The sequence below is a fragment of the Lytechinus variegatus genome, chromosome 10 (assembly GCF_018143015.1).
Source record: "Lytechinus variegatus isolate NC3 chromosome 10, Lvar_3.0, whole genome shotgun sequence".
NCBI classification, from domain to species: domain Eukaryota; kingdom Metazoa; phylum Echinodermata; class Echinoidea; order Temnopleuroida; family Toxopneustidae; genus Lytechinus; species Lytechinus variegatus.
The window spans coordinates 31,577,604-31,594,022 of record NC_054749.1 but is presented as its reverse complement, the minus strand read 5'-3'; the positions used below and the strand labels follow the sequence as shown (position 1 = coordinate 31,594,022).

Here is a 16,419-nt window from a genome sequence, read left to right as displayed (position 1 = left end):
AGTGTTATGCTCATTTGATTTTTTCAATATTTATTCAAATCAACTTTTTGTCGGGGGTGGACTTGACCTTTGATAAATAAAAGTATTGATGTACACTACTATCCAGTATGTTCTAATAATGCACCCAAAAAAAAGTTTAATCAGAAAATGTTATATCATCAAAAATGATGCAGCATAGTTCATATAGCAGCTGTTGGACAAAAGTCAAAATATGTTGGATAATCAACAATGTGGGTAGAATTATAATACTGCATATAATTGTACATACATATTTACAGACATAATGGAGTAATGTAAAATCTGGAAAAATTGTTTCAGATTTCTCAAAATTTGACACATTGGAAATTCTACTTATATACAATATTACAGATCAAATCTCTCATACTTCATTATCAGGAGATTTATGAAATTCCCTTTCCTTTACCTGACGATGAATTCAAACTTGAAAAAAAACACAGTCTTTAGATTTACTACGACAAAATAAAGTGGTACATAACCAGTCTAACCCAGACATCTTGTCATCACAGCAGACATTTACTAACAAGACTGAAGACAATATTACATAGTCAGCATCAGGAGAGTTTGATGGCTTTGGCAAGACCTGCAGCATGGTGTCACCTTACATGTACTGCAGGATCTAGACAGTATGTTTCTTCTCACCTTGCTATGTGAAGCTCTTCAATGCCACACGTGCCTTTATGGCTCCAGTATCGATACTTCGCCAGATCTTTCCTTGTTACCATGCCAACAACCTGGGTGCACGAGAATGAAATACGCCGTAAGGTTTAAAGTTTTATCGAAATATCCACATACTGCAACCGATTGGGCTGAATTGCATTGGATTTACAAAGTATGACAATGATAAAATGATATAGCAAATCCAACATGATAAATGTACTATTCACAAATAAAACAACAAACACATTGGGTGACCTGGCAGATTAAGGAAAAGATGATCGGGGTATAAAGAAGAGGGAAAAGAAGTTTAAATTGATAGGGGATGAGCTAGATGAGGAAGGGTGGGCACAAAATAGAAGGGAACAAGAGTAATAATACACAGCAGATAAAATACTAATTTAAACAAAGGGAAAAACTGAAGAGCGAGGTTCATAGCTTGTTATATGCAAGAGAAAAATGAATTTAATTTACCTACTTGAATGATTATGAAATAATACTAGACGCCTGGCATACACAATTACATAAAGAATTCTCTTCACAGTTTTACTCAATATAGGGCCAACTGATACAAAAACACAATTTCCCATGTTATCTACTTTCAATTGATTATCTTTTCAAAATTTCCCTGATAGTTATAGGCTGCTATGATCAATTCAAATCTAATATTCCATTATAATGGATATTAATAAGATATTCTGACTTAAATTCAACAGTTGTCCATTGTAATCAATATTAAGACATTACAAGTAATCACTTTAATTCTGTTAAATTCAATATTTGCATTAAGAGTAGAGCTGCCGACCTGAACAAGAACATTTCAGTATTATTAAAAACTGAAAAACAAACAACCATAGGACAACACATAAAATGGGAACTTAAGAAATCAGTACTTTGCAAGAGACCACCATTCTTCTCATTTATTTGTACTAAACACTGAAAATTAGTACTAGTTGGGTATTCAGTAAAAGTATTGGTTTGCATTGATTTGGCTTTTAAAAATCCAAGCTGTAAGCCCCAATTATTACCAGAGTCTTTTAATATGTTGTAAAATTTAAGCCCTGACAAACTGCCTCTTAAAATGTTATATGAGTATGCCTAGCAATTAAGTACTATTGAGTCTTGGAACTCATGTTGGAATGCTCCCCAGGGAGTAGAGAAAGTGCATACACTGTATGCAGGCATGCGCATGTCAGGATCCGATGACCAGGGTAATAATAATTGCAATGTAAAGTGCTTAGAAACAGAATGAACAAGCACTATATAAATGTAACCATTATTATTTAAAATTACTCTTCATTGCTTAAAAAACATAACAAGTGGAGCGCCTCTGGCAGTCTCACCTGCATTACAGCCTAGACACAACTTGCATCCTAGCAAAACTGTTGTCAACCTTAGTCAACGTCAGTTGTCTGAGAATGAACATCAGGTCCTTTCATTAGGACTTAATTTTGCTATGGCTCCTAAGCAAGTTAACCGAAAAGAATTACAGCCTACACACAACTTGCATCCTAGAAAAACTGTTGTCAACCTTAGTCAACGTCATTTGTCTGAGAATGAACATCAGGTCCTTTCATTAGGACTTAATTTTGCTATGGCTCCTAAGCAAGTTAACCGAAAAGAATTTAACCTGCATTAAAATCATCACATCTTCTTATTGCAAAAGAAAGCTGTTCGTTTATGTGCTGGTGTTGGTTATTATGAAAATACTGATCCCCTCTTTAATCGTTTTAAAACTTTGAAAATGGATGACATACATATATTTCAAATTGCTTTGTTTATGTATCGATTTTACTGTCGTCAATTACCAACCACGTTTAATCATATGTTCGTTTTAAATTCTTTCATTCATAATTATCCTACGAGAACTTCAACAAATGTTCATTTATTAAACCCAATAACCGCTTTAGCTCATAGGTCAATAAGACATACTGGTCCTGATACCTGGAATAATATACCCATAACAATACGTTACGCTTCTACATTGAATAAATTTAAGTTCGATTTCAAACATTTTATTATTAACAGCTATTCGATCTAAGTCATTGTTTTTTTTTTTGTTTAATACTTACAAAAAATAAATAAATTACTATCTTTCGATACACGGCTGACATATCATCATTATAATTTATGTAACATTATTTATTTTTATATCTTTGTGGCATGCTTGATGTTTTTCATTTTGGCCCTGCTGCGTATATGGAGAATGTAAATGTTATTTTATTTTTATTTTAAAAAAAGACGCATTCAGGGCCGTATAGTCATTTCTTGAGGGGTGTCCTTTTCAAGCCTCTGTGCTTATGACTGTCCCCTCCCATGTAATGATTGTTCTGATATTTAAATATTGTTAATTCGTTTTATGTTGTATGTTCAATTGTTGCATGGAAATAAAATAATCAATCAATCAATCAATCATTACGCGATTCAATATAGTAGCAGTGCTGACTTTGAAAACTACTATAAAATAATCATTCACAGAAAACACCATTCATATAATGATACAATACTACATTCATTGACCCTAAATGACATTTGACCTTGATCATGTCACCCGAGACTTGTCAGTGATACTTGATCATCCCTATGTCCACATTTCATAAATTTTATCCATTAACTTTGAAAGTTCTGACAGCAATTCAATAATTACCTCAAACATGGCCAAAGTTCATTGACCTTAAATGACATTTGACTTTGGTCATGTGACCTGAAACTCGCACAAGATACTCAGTGATACTTGATTACTCTTATGTCCAAGTTTTATGAACTAGGTCTATACAATTGCATTATGATGGTTATTAAATAAAACCCTCCTCATAAACAATACAGTCAGGTTCACTGTTACAAGTAATGACGCATGGTACCTATTTGAAAGAGGTGCTTTTGTCAGAGATAATTTGACCAGGTGGACTCTCTTTTCCTTATCACGATAGTAAAAGTATAAGCAATTAATGCCTGATTATCAGGATTTTGTTATGAATACAAACATATCATGGCACTGACATAAGAATCAATATAAAAGGGCCAAAGTTTAGTTGGAAAGGTGAAAAAAAATTTTTTAGAAAATAATTTGCATTGATTTAATACAACTACGTTACAAGAAAGCCCATAAAACACTTACCAGGTACTACCCAACATTTCCCATCAAAATGTTCAGATAAGAGCTATCAAATACCATTGAGTATTACCACTTAAAAAAAGAGTTCACTGTGAGCTGCAACAATACAACACACAAAGGGTTACATACAACATATTGTCAAAGCTCGGAATTTCTTCTAATGACCTCTGCAATATTAACCAATGTCTTTAAGTACTTCCTTTACTTGGTTATGCTTCTTGGTTAACAGGAGAGCATTCCCTGAAAGGATTTGCCTGACATTTCATCCAACAAAGTTGACTTCATCCAAGAGGCCACTTAAAAATCAAGGAAATATATCAGATCTGGCATCATGTCAGACAAAAATTGTTGATGAAATGCTTCTCTGGTAATATGTATTGACTTGTTTTGATGTCATTTAAAAACCTTACTAGCATCATTGTATTCATATGCTTTTATGGAAAATGAAAAAAGAACTTGAAACTTGAATGAAATATAATAAATAGATGTATTCATACCCTATTAGAATCATCTGTGACAACGACATGCCTTAGGCCCAGAGCTCTGAATAAACGGAATATCCTTGGCAAAGATGTGTCCTGCAAGTGATTAAAAAAAGGAAAAAAAAGAAAGAATTGTTTACAACAATAATAAAAAGGAAGGCATACAAGGGTATTTTTCTACCAGAGCAACTACCCCATCCGCATCAAATCCCTGCAGCATTATTGTGTTAACAGTAAATATATGAGGCAACAAAAAAAAGTCGAAACGGTAGCTCCTCACATTATGGATATATAAACTCCTCAAAAAAAGTTTGGAAATCTTACTTTGATCGATAATCCCTCCTCAATTTTAGTAAATGTCAATGCGTAATTGATATCAATGAATAGAACATTTCATTTTCATTAAAATGATACCCTACATGATATGATTATGGTTCACATGGATGTGCAGTGCCTTGAAATGCAGAGCGAGGTCAAAATTCAAAAGCTGCAAAATGACACAATATTGAAAATCACTGTTCTTATTTCCATGGTGATGAGTGAGTTTCTGAGCGGTTTTGCTCGACTTTGATCGATAATTTTACATCGGTTTTAGTAAATATCAATGTGTAATCAATATCAATGAACAGATCATTTAATTTTCTTTAAAATGATACCCTACATGATGTGATTAGGGTTCAAATGGAGGTGTAGTGCCTTGACATGTGGGGCAAGTTCAACATTCAAAAGTTGCAAAAATGACACAATATTGAATGTCACTGTTCTTTTATCAGTGGTGATGAGTGAGTTTCTCAGCGGTTTCTTTTAATTATTCTCATGCACCTTAACATCAACATTAACATGGACTCAAACACACCTCTGCACAAGCAAACACATAACAGGTACTTCAAACCACGACTCAAACCATGTTATCTCACAGAACCATCACTACAGAAGCAGGGGCTTGATTTGAATGGATTTTCATCTGTATTGACACAGACAAAAGAATCATGTTCTGTATTGACCCGTCAGGACTATTTCTGCTTGTTTTGCAGCTTTTCAGTTCAGACCTCATCCCAAACTTTTCAATCCTGCTCTTTTCGTAATGGCATGATCTTAAAAAGCATAGTATCATTTTAAAGGAAATCAAATGATCTTTTGAATGATATAAAATATGCGTTGTGTAAAATTGGGAGTTGGGAGAAATTAATGGCCAAAGTCAGATTTCCAAACTTTTTTGCTCGTTTTGCAGCTTTTCATTTCAGACCTCATCCAACACTTTTGAATCCTACTCTTTTCGTGATGGCATGATCATAACAAGCATGGTATCATTTTAAAGAAAATTAAATTATCTTTTGAATGATGTCAAATATGCATTGTGTTAAATTGGGAATTGGGAGAAATTAACGGCCAAACTCAGATTTCCAAACTTTTTTTGAGGGGTTTAGTAAAAAAAACTTGTAGGGGCTAAACAGCCCTCCACCCCATGGCTATATAAGGTTAAGATAAGTTTGGTAATTTATCACAGAAAATATCCAACAATCAGAATACAAACTTTTTCTGTGTTTATAAGGATACATGTTATATAAAGTATAATAGGTCCGGACAGTGATATATATAATTTAAATTACATGACACTATGAATGACTTGAGTTTGGAAATGCTTGCTGGAAAGCTCTACAGGGAGTGGAGTAAGTTCATTCATTGGATGATGCAAGAATCTGATTAGTGGGCTTACATATATCCCCAAAAAGCATAGAGACATCATTCTGATATATCATGCACAATACAAAAGTAAGATAAGAATGAGCTTCTACAGTGTCTTACCTTACGAACAGTATAAGGAGATGGATTCATGAATGGTCTCAGGTCTACAGTACAATCTCCTTCAAGCTCGGAGATATTGATATCTCTGATGTCAGGAAAGCGTGGATAAGCATCCCGGAAGTCTTCAATCTGGAGAAGCACTCGTGGATCTTGACAGGAAGGCCATGAACTGAATGCCTGTAAGAAGAAATGAAGCAATGGCTCAGTAAAGCATCCTAGTATCATCTGCCTGACAGACCCTCGATCTCCAAAAATGAATCAATAACCAACTGATTCAAAGTTTATCCTCTGTTTAATATGGCAAACAAACATTTTTTTAGGCCTAACGGAAATAAAATACCCGACCCCACAAATAAGGACTATATGATGTTTACGATGACCATTCTTATCATTTGAATTTCTATAGTGAAATATTAATAATGGTAACTGCATTTCTTTTACATACACTCCTTGAGCAAGCTTGCTATTCTTAAAATGTTTAAAGCATAGATACATAGGAATATTTAAGTGAATTCTTACCTTTTCTTTTAGAAGTACAATTAGCTGGCTTCTTAATATTAGGCCCCTGAAAGTCCTATGTGTTTCGCCATCCTGATATGAAATGTGAGAGAGAGATAACTTGTCAACATCGTCATGTTTGAAGAAAAAAAAAGAAAAATAATCAACATGCGTTAAAATAACCATAACAAATCATATTGTTTTTTTTCATTTATTGAATTGTTTTCACATCTAAATCCAAGTATACTTAAAAAATTGACTTAAAAGGTGTGATTGCAAATTCTCAATGTAAAAAGAAAAAAACAAACAAAACTCAACAGGATTTGAAATAATAATAAATCATATGAATGTCAATCTATAAAAAAATTTATACAATAAATCAAAAGAGGTGAGTTCAAATTCACCATGTAATAAATAAAAAAAAAACGAAAAAAGACAAAATGCAACATGGGTTAAAATGACCACAATAGATTATATTAATGTTTTTCTACAGCAATGTCCTACATCCATTTGCTTTTAAAAACAAATAAGGAGTTAAGAGTATTTCTTATAGTATCAACTAAAGAGCCTCTCATGCCACTTAAAGGTAAATGTCACTTTTTGTAACAATATCAAAATGAGTTCGTACAGAATCCAATGAAATGACCAATAAAGTGTCTGTTTGTATAAATAAGAAATATGTGCCAAAGGATTCTGGAAGAATTTGTGTAATTGCTGAGAAATTAGCAAATAAGCACAGGACTTGGGTCAAGCGTCGGGCACGACATTCAAAGCAATAATAATACACTGTCCCACGTGCGCTTTTCTGTGTTGGTGATCTTGAGCGTGAACACTTTTCAGCGGAGATTTCAAGAGTTCACAAAGTTCAGTTTATGTAACTGTATCAGATCTGGATGCTCGATGATATACTGACAATTCAGCCTGGTTTTACAGACTTTCTCATGAAATCAGTGTTTACTGCAGCTACTGGCATTTCTCTTTAACAGCCCGGAAACCACTGATTATGCTGACAAGCAAATGACATGAACGAAGAAATGTCCAATATATTTGGATCACCTTTAATTACTTACTGGATCAACCACAGGGAAGCCATTATGATTGTGACTGGAATCTTTCAAAACTTCAAAGATATGAGAGACCCTCTCTACTGTGTTGAATGTAATGACATGGTCACTCATTACTTCTCTGTAAGAAAGAAGGATGTGTTTTGAAGATGAAAGGAATGGTGTGTAAAAGTTGTGCTAGATCAGTGGTGTAGTATTTATATAATATTGACTGGCCTTGAAGGGAACATCAAATATGTCATCCGCAACAGAATCATATTTAGTCTTTAGACGAGGGCAATATAGTTTTTTTAAGGGAAATATATTTGATGTTTCCCCAAAAAAGAGTCAGTCAAAGACTATACGTGTAATCTAATCTAGTATTTGGAACAATTCATCTTCTGATTTCAGGTTATTCACAAACTTAGCGAAGTAATCCTTGCCAAGAAATTGTGACGTAAATTGTTACCTTGCAGTCGCGCACATAAACTGAACACGTAAAAATCGTAAAAATTAGCGATCAAAATCGGCTCCTACTGTGCAAGCGCACTAGCAGAAGTATGACCAATGTTGCCCTCTGTTTTTGTACAGGATTCCTATGGGTAAAGCCTTGGGAGGGCAACATGGCAAATGTTTACCCCGTTGGTCTCGGATTGAATGTAGCATGCAAAATATGACATTTATTTACCTGCTAAAGAGCCTTGTATAGGTAATAATAGCCTACAACCTAGGCAGCTATATCTTTGCAGTTATGCCAAATGTAAGCTATGGGTATGGATGCGAAGCAACAAGTGCCTATACCCTCTCATGTTGCTTAAGTTAGTGTTTTCTTTTTCTTGACTACACTGCCAAAAACACTAAAGCAATACAGGAGGGCACAGGCAGTGACTGCAGATGTAGTCTTGCCTTATAATAAGATATCACTTACATTCCGCATATCAGCATCAGACTCGTAACAGCAAAGACATTAGCTTCAGCCGCTGCCTAGATTACAGGCTACAGCAGTGTGGGAGTGAAATTTGGCATTTGAGTGAAATGATGCTATTATAAAAAATCACCTACTTCTTCAAGAATCACTTTCAAATATGATATCTTTTAACCACCAAAAATAAGCAAAAAACAATGGATCACATGATTAGAGAAATTAAGATCAAACTGACAGCTTCCATTTCTTGGAGAATGCTCAATTTATAAGTAGGAACTACAAAATAGTAAGTGTCATGTCCTAAATAATTTGATTTTAAATCTCAGTATTTTGCTTACGTGGCACGGATAGTTGATCCCAATGGAGGTGGTTCCCATGGTAACAATGGAATGCTTTGGACCTGGATGTGGATGTCATAGAGACCGTGATTGAAGATATCACCGATCCACTTAGCTATCATTAGAACCACCATGATAGGCAAGGCATAGGAGATATTACCGGTGGCTTCCATTAGGATGACTGTTAAACTGATTGTCATACGCACAACACCACCTGATAACAAGAAATCAATATTGCTGAATTATGGGGAAATTATTCTTTAATGAGATAGTAAGGGGAATTAATTCATATATATGTAATAATAATAACAATAACAGGCATTTATATAGCACCATCTATCTAGAAATTTTCTATTCTGAGGTGCGATATTATTGTTATTATTACCCCGGCTTTAGCTCGAGCTTCTTTTCAGCGCTCATGCATTCAAGGAATTAATCCTGCCGAGAACCCATTCACCTGACCTGGGTTGAATGCAGCACAATGTGGATAAATTTCTTGCTGAAGGAAATTATGCCATAACCCTCTGTTTCAAAGTCAGAAGACTAATCCAATGGGCCACGACGCTCCACCTCAATACTTAAATGTACTCATTTGAATGTTTACATTGTCATGACTTCATTATACAATCAATCTGAACTTGTATTATGAGGCTCTATTCAAACTATCAAGACATTGCATAGATCATACTCATTTAAATTACATTATCTGCCATCACATTATTGCCATATTGCTCAAAGGTTAATTATCATTTCATGGCATTCAGACTACACAACTTTACGTGCTTCAACTGTTCATTCATTCATATGCATTTACAAACATATTGGAATATACAGGAAATAGAAATAATTCATCAAATGAGGAGACAGCTTAGAAGGCAGAAAAGCCTTATTGGTGCTGCCACCAATAGAACAAAATACAAGTTTATACAAAAAAGCTGTTGATGAAACTGGGAATATATATTTACCAAGCTGTGCGGCTGCCCCTATCAATGCATAGATGCCAGGCGCAGATACGTACTTGGTCTATTAAAAAACATACATAAAAAATACACCATGACATTAAACGGGTAAGCAAATTCTTGTAACATCTTTGAATATGTTGAAAGAGTACAAATGACAAAAGGGGGAAAGATCATATTTTAAAATTGATTGTATTGATTAAGGCATCTTGACCTCATACAAGAAAGGTTTACGAAGTGCAAGATATTGATCGTCTGTTGCAATTTTATGATTCCATTGCAAACTTTTGTGTCCCAGGGCCCTGAATAATGTTTGAAACTATCTCATAAGATGTACAAGATTTCAAACTGGATCAATATCCATGAAAAAAATAGCAAAGTAAATTTAAAATGTTCAATCACCAAACATTTACAAGTATATCATTGCAAAAATTATGAATACAATGTAACCTAATAAAGCTAGGTTTTGAAAAGAATGTGTGATATTCGTAACTTTATCTTGTTAAGCATAATGCATTTTAATGCATTACAAAAAAAAATTTAAATGTAGGTTCCATAACCAGTAAATATACATATATCTACATGCACATTGTAGGATGTACCATATAGAAATTAAAAATAAAATTGTAGGGGTATAGAGTGACCTTACCGCTCCTGGCATCATATTGATAAGTATGCCACACATACGCCCCCAAGCTGCTCCTACTAATAATGATGGAATGAATAAACCACTAGGTACACTCAAACCATACGTCCAGCAGGCAAGGATGAAATACGTCAGGATAAATATAGATAGAATAGGCAAATCATATGAACCTGAAACATATAATAAAGAAACGTACCAGTATATTATACAGATAATGCCTACCTAGAGTTTGAATAAAACATTTCCTTTCCCCGATGGAGTTATATTTTTCCCAAGGGAAAATATTATCCCGAGGGAAAAATATAGCTTCTGAGGGGAGTTGAAATGTTATTTATTAAAACGATAGACCAGGCAATATCTGTTATATTATATAGTATATGTGGATTCGCCATCAGAAATTGCATTCATCATCTGGTTCAAGAGCGAAATTCTTGCTACAGCTCTGATCCGTCTACGTCATAATAGATTTTTTAAAAAAATACATCAAGCGCGTTCTTCATGCAATCGACGCGTTAACACTAGCGCGTACATCAAAAAACCTATCTTGTTGCGCAACTTGTATGCAGCGAGTGACGTCACTTTAGTGGATATAACGCCGCAATTGAAAATACTATGCAGTATATTCCCTGAGGTGACGTCAAAATGTAGAATATAACAAATGCGATCCTCGCAGCTATGGTCACGTGATGGCGTATTGACCTATCACTGATTCGAATCTACATAGCCTATGTAATATCAATAAATATCACCTGTAAACCAAAAAGTGATTACTCTATCAGAAATGATTAATTTTAGAAGTGAGAGGACTTAAAGTCAGATTAGAAAAAGATTCATATACATTCAAGAATAGATTAATAATAGAAGCAGTGTGCACAAATGTTTAAAGAGAGCGCATTAAAGTTTTCTTCAAGCAAGAGTATAATTATTTCACTCATTTAATTCACTTCTTTATTAGAAACAGTGCAATGCACTCTCATTTATCCACACTGTGGCTCTCAGATGAACCACTTGTGATATGAGAGAGCAGCGGAAAGTTCTGTCCTGTATTCTGTAACTTAAACCATGGTTAAAATCTCTGATTTACGAATGGGTTGTAACATGTGATGCTAACAATCATTTTTTAAAAGAGATCAATTTACCATCACATTTGAAACTCATATGATCACAACCTATTCAAAAATGATGCATAGAATAGCCTTCTTCATCATCTAAAGTGGTGAAAAATGGCAAAGAGAATATACGAGTTCAGAAGATTTACCTTTCTGGTGGCCAATAGATAGAACTACAATTGATGACATGATTAATACTTTAAACCAATCAGAAAGCAGGATTTGTCAAATACCTGGCTCTTTATGGAAGAGAAGTTTGACTGATTCTTCTGGAGTGTTAAAGAAGAGAGTACTAGAGGCACTGTATTCTCCATCCCCACAGAACAACTGAAAATAAAACACAAACACATAAAAACATAAACATGTGACATGATTTTGTAATAAATCGTATTTTGCATTAAATATGAAGGTTCCAAGAAGTAAAATTAATTAATTCGAAGTTCGGTATTATGTTTGGAATAATAAATCATAAGTTTGCTTTGCGGCTAGCTATGTGGTGGGAGTAAATTACAAATCTGCTTCAAGTCGCAGCCAATGATGACGTCTTTACAATTAGAAACTGAATTTGATTTTATTTCTAAGGGGAGGCTTGAACTTGACTGAATTTTTATTTCATTAGTCCTTACCACTATTGTAAACTCTGATAACTAAGATTTTATTGGATGAAATGTCATCTCAAATGTTAATATAAATTCTTTGAAATTCAGATCACAGTGAATAATGTGTGCTAGGCTTAAGAGAAAGGGAATAATGAATTGACCATCTTTCCCACTCTCAGATTTTACAGTAAAACTTTTCCATAACCTACATAATCTTAAAGCAACAAAATTCATAATATGAGGGATATAATATACAAATACATCAGGATTTGCGAAAGTATAGTGGAATTGTTCTATCCGAGGTTGGTCTGGAAGTTACTATTTTTCCACTAAGCTTTCAAAGGAAATGCCTGATGTATTTGTTTCATATCCTGTAAAAATTAGAATCAAAATCCATGCGCTTAATAGCTTACTCTGGTTACTTGCATTACATGACCTACTTCTGACAAAGCCACTGAGTTCAGCGGAACGCAAATTAGTGTCTGCGCGACGATTATGTCATGCAATATCATTGTCAAAATATATTTGGTCACATGATAGTATTTGAAAGAATCAATATACAGGATTGAATCTACACTGTATGTAAGATATAACAAAAAATATACACACCAAAACTAAATCACTATATACCTGTAGCGGGAACTGAATGGTGTCATCTAAAGGTCTGCAGTCAGAACCAGAACTGATATAGATCACCAAGAAGCAAACAGTTACAGTCACAGCAGCTACTAACATAGCTTCTAATACCTGGGACCATGGGTAATACAGGTACCTACATGAAGAACATGATATTATATGAAATATATATTTTTTCAGAGGCAAAATCTAACTCAAGTAACTAATTCATTAATTTAATGTGCGGTTAAACCAGTAAATATACAATTAAGTATATATAAGTTTTGTTCCATATATGCAGCGTACAGTGTTGTGGGTCTTGAGGCCGGGCTTGGCCTCAAGGCCGCAAAATTGTCCTCTGCCTCGTTTTCGAGGAGGGAGGTTAATCTTCGGTTACAGGCCGGTCGAGGCCGGGAGAATTTTAGGGTGTGCAAATTCCAAAAGTTGTCAGTTTCTCTAAAATATTATTGAAACTAATAGAGAGAGAGAGGGGGGGGGGGAAGAGTCAACTGTCAAGTGTGCCCATCCACCTGTATGAGTATGCCCTTCTTTTTGTTCTTGATGTCAAAGCCAATTCATAACAAAGACGTGACAGAGATTCCACTTTGCAATGCACATGCGCTTGCTAGTAGTACTGTCAAATGTTCGGCCTTAGTCTGGCCTTGACCCTTCCGGCCTTGTCCCTGTCCTCCGGTGATCCGACCTTGGCCTCGGACAAGCCGGCCTTGGACACAACACTGGTAGCTTATGTAATTTCAATTTTTAAACGTTGCTACATTTCACTTGAAGGCAATGCCAGGTTGTGGGAATGGCATTCAGTTTCAAAGCAGCCCGCTTTAAACTTTACAGTATTTAAATAGTTCATGCTGAGTTTTGCTTAACGGACATAACACATTGTCCTACCTGTTGCATAAAAATATTGTGTATTGTACTTTTAAAAATGTTAAACGTGTCTGGTAAACTCAGAAATAGGTGGTTAAATCCTGACAATTTAAGCGTGTTGCTTTGAAACTGTCTGAATTGTCTTGTATGTTACATGGAATTGCCTACGTACACATTAAAACAATAAAGCTGATAAACATTTGAACATGAATATTCAAGGCTGTATTTTTTCATGTATAAATGTCACTATATACAAATCTTTTTTGTACACCAATAAAGGCAGAGTGAAAAAGAAATATTGATAAAGGAGTAACTTACTTCATTCTGAAGATGGTTAGACGATAGTTGATAGCATTGAAGAGTGCCCCTAGAAGTCCCCCTATAAGACCCATCACCATGAAGATGGGTATCTCCCAGGCTTGGTAAGCTACCTTGTCATGCTAAAACATAAACAAATAGATCTTAGATGTTGTTTGACTTCTGAAGACGGACAGTCAACCTGCCCAAAACGTCAAGTCTCTCTACTGCTTCTACTCATCATCTCTTCTCGCCGACTCAAGCCAGCACCTCCTCATCCATCCTACTACTCAAGCTGCTTCAACTCATCAATCTCTTCTGATTTACAGTCCTTTTCAGGACTACATTCAAGAAAAATTACTCTACGTTCTAATTTCCACTTTTTCGCCTATCCATTTTTTTTTTTCACATCAGCGAAATAGATCTTAGTACAGCAGATGGAAGGACTGGCAGATACATTCCCATTTAATTTTAAGATAGGGAGCTTAGCTATGGTTATGTTCTGTTGATACCATTGCTTTTGTTGATATTTACATTTTCTTTGTGTATATATAATTTTGTTTTCATCGTGTTCTTTTTAATGAATTTGGAAATAAATACTGAATTGAATTGAACAGAGCCTGAAGCTTAGCAGATTGCCAACCTAAGTCAACTGCTGAAGCCACACTCATGTGTTATGTATAACTCTTTAGCATTCTGTATAGACAAGAATCAAACCACAAAATGTGGTCACTTTTTTCTGGAGTCTAGGAACTTACAGGCATTGGCTAGCTTTGCAAACAGCAGATATGAAAAATTCTCAAACCAAAGTGACATATGTATATGAGTACATGTATTAGAACTAAAAAAAAAAAACCTGAAAACAGCTATTATTGAGACTGAAAAGTGATTAAAGTACAATGAAAACCACAATTTTATAATTCTGCATATTTGAATCATCAAAAGAACACACAAAGTGTATGTGATGAAATTAAGATTGTGTTTCTTGTTACTTTATTTTTCACTTTTTTAAAGCACTCAATTGATTTTCAGACGTGATTTTTTCTGGGTTTCAATTCTGTAACATATCACACACATGTGAAAAGTAGAACCTTAGAGCTCAGATTTTTACAAGTCAAATCATTGATAGGCTATGCCTTTAAAGAAAAGTTATTATTATGATAGTTTTTATGGCTAGGAGAAATCTTACCGGGACTGTAAATTCTCCAAAGTTGATGAGACCTGGGCTGGAGAGACTCAGTGCATCCCCGTTAACAGCACTCATTATGATATTGAGACTGAATGTGCTCATCATTGAACAAAAGAACTGTCAAGAAAGACAGATTAAGGTTATCTTGAATTATTTGTATGATGCAAATTGTATTGAATCTATTGTCTTTCATACAGAAAAGGGGAGAATGAAGGGTGAGTGAAGCAAGGATGGGATAAAATAGAGAAAGATATAAAAAGAGTGAGTGGAGTTGAGGAGTGTAGGAGAGCGAGAGGAAAAAAAATAGAAAAATGAAAGTGCAAAATACTGAAAGACTTGAACACACGTTTTGAAGACACCTTTGATAAAGATTTAATGGCACATTTTGTTTTACTTACAATTTATATATGTAAGAAATAATAGAAATTCTTAATTCAATTTATTTCATCATCATCAGAATACGAAAGAAGAAGGCAAGCCTGTCGAGACTTCTGGTCGTTCCTTCTAATAGTGCTTGTTCCAACTTGACTAAATGACTTAGATTAAATACATTTCAAAAGTAATTATTCATATTCAGGCCCATAGGCGGCGGAAGTGGTCCCCTAAAGTTTGAGTTGATAACTTTTTTTTTTTTTTGCTTGTCAATTTTGTTTCCTGCCCCCCTAAATTCTGGTGGACCCTCCCCCCTTAAAATGCCTCTTGTCCCCCCTAAAACTTAGGTTGATGACCTTTTTTTTCCTTTTTTTTGCTTGTCAATTTTTTTTACATGTGTCCATCATAAAATTTCAGGTAGACCCCCTCTAATTTTTTGGACTTCTGTCGCCAATGTTCAGGCCATAGGCTATGATATGGGTGATTTATCAAAGAAATTGATTAATACAAAATGCTCTCACAGAAGAGAATACTTACTATTCTCCATGTTAAAGATTGGTTCCAAAAACTAGCTCCTTCTTCCAAGCTAAATAGGACGCCCCCTACAGGTGCTCCAAAGGCAGCTGCTACACCTGCCGCAGCTCCCCCAGACACAAAGTCTCTTTTCTCATGATCAGAACGAAAGTACTGGAATAGCTACAATGTCAGAGGATAAGAGAAATCATTCATATCAATAAAAGATTTCATACCCAAAGTGTGCTTTTAAAATACACCACATTAGTAACAATTGGTAAAGTTTACCAAACATGAAAATAGTGAAAGAGAAAAAAACTAATCATCATGAAAAATAAAGTTAAATTCAATTGTAA

At 34.7% G+C, this 16,419-nt stretch overlaps 1 protein-coding gene across 2 annotated transcripts in view; it reads right to left on the bottom strand.

Annotated features, from left to right (window-relative positions):
• Positions 1 to 16,419, bottom strand: part of LOC121422727 (H(+)/Cl(-) exchange transporter 7-like) — a 32,479-nt gene continuing 16,060 nt past the window's right edge. For both annotated transcript variants that reach the window (XM_041617902.1, XM_041617903.1), the window contains exons 10-22: positions 16,088 to 16,246; positions 15,179 to 15,295; positions 14,011 to 14,132; positions 12,826 to 12,967; positions 11,830 to 11,923; positions 10,491 to 10,657; positions 9,848 to 9,905; positions 8,883 to 9,096; positions 7,647 to 7,761; positions 6,598 to 6,669; positions 6,079 to 6,255; positions 4,288 to 4,368; positions 1 to 752 (exon numbers count right to left, since the gene is read on the bottom strand). In XM_041617902.1, the coding sequence (XP_041473836.1) occupies positions 657 to 752; positions 4,288 to 4,368; positions 6,079 to 6,255; positions 6,598 to 6,669; positions 7,647 to 7,761; positions 8,883 to 9,096; positions 9,848 to 9,905; positions 10,491 to 10,657; positions 11,830 to 11,923; positions 12,826 to 12,967; positions 14,011 to 14,132; positions 15,179 to 15,295; positions 16,088 to 16,246 (1,614 nt within the window). In that variant the 3' untranslated portion in view covers positions 1 to 656. The remainder of the gene's footprint in view (positions 753 to 4,287; positions 4,369 to 6,078; positions 6,256 to 6,597; positions 6,670 to 7,646; positions 7,762 to 8,882; positions 9,097 to 9,847; positions 9,906 to 10,490; positions 10,658 to 11,829; positions 11,924 to 12,825; positions 12,968 to 14,010; positions 14,133 to 15,178; positions 15,296 to 16,087; positions 16,247 to 16,419) is intronic.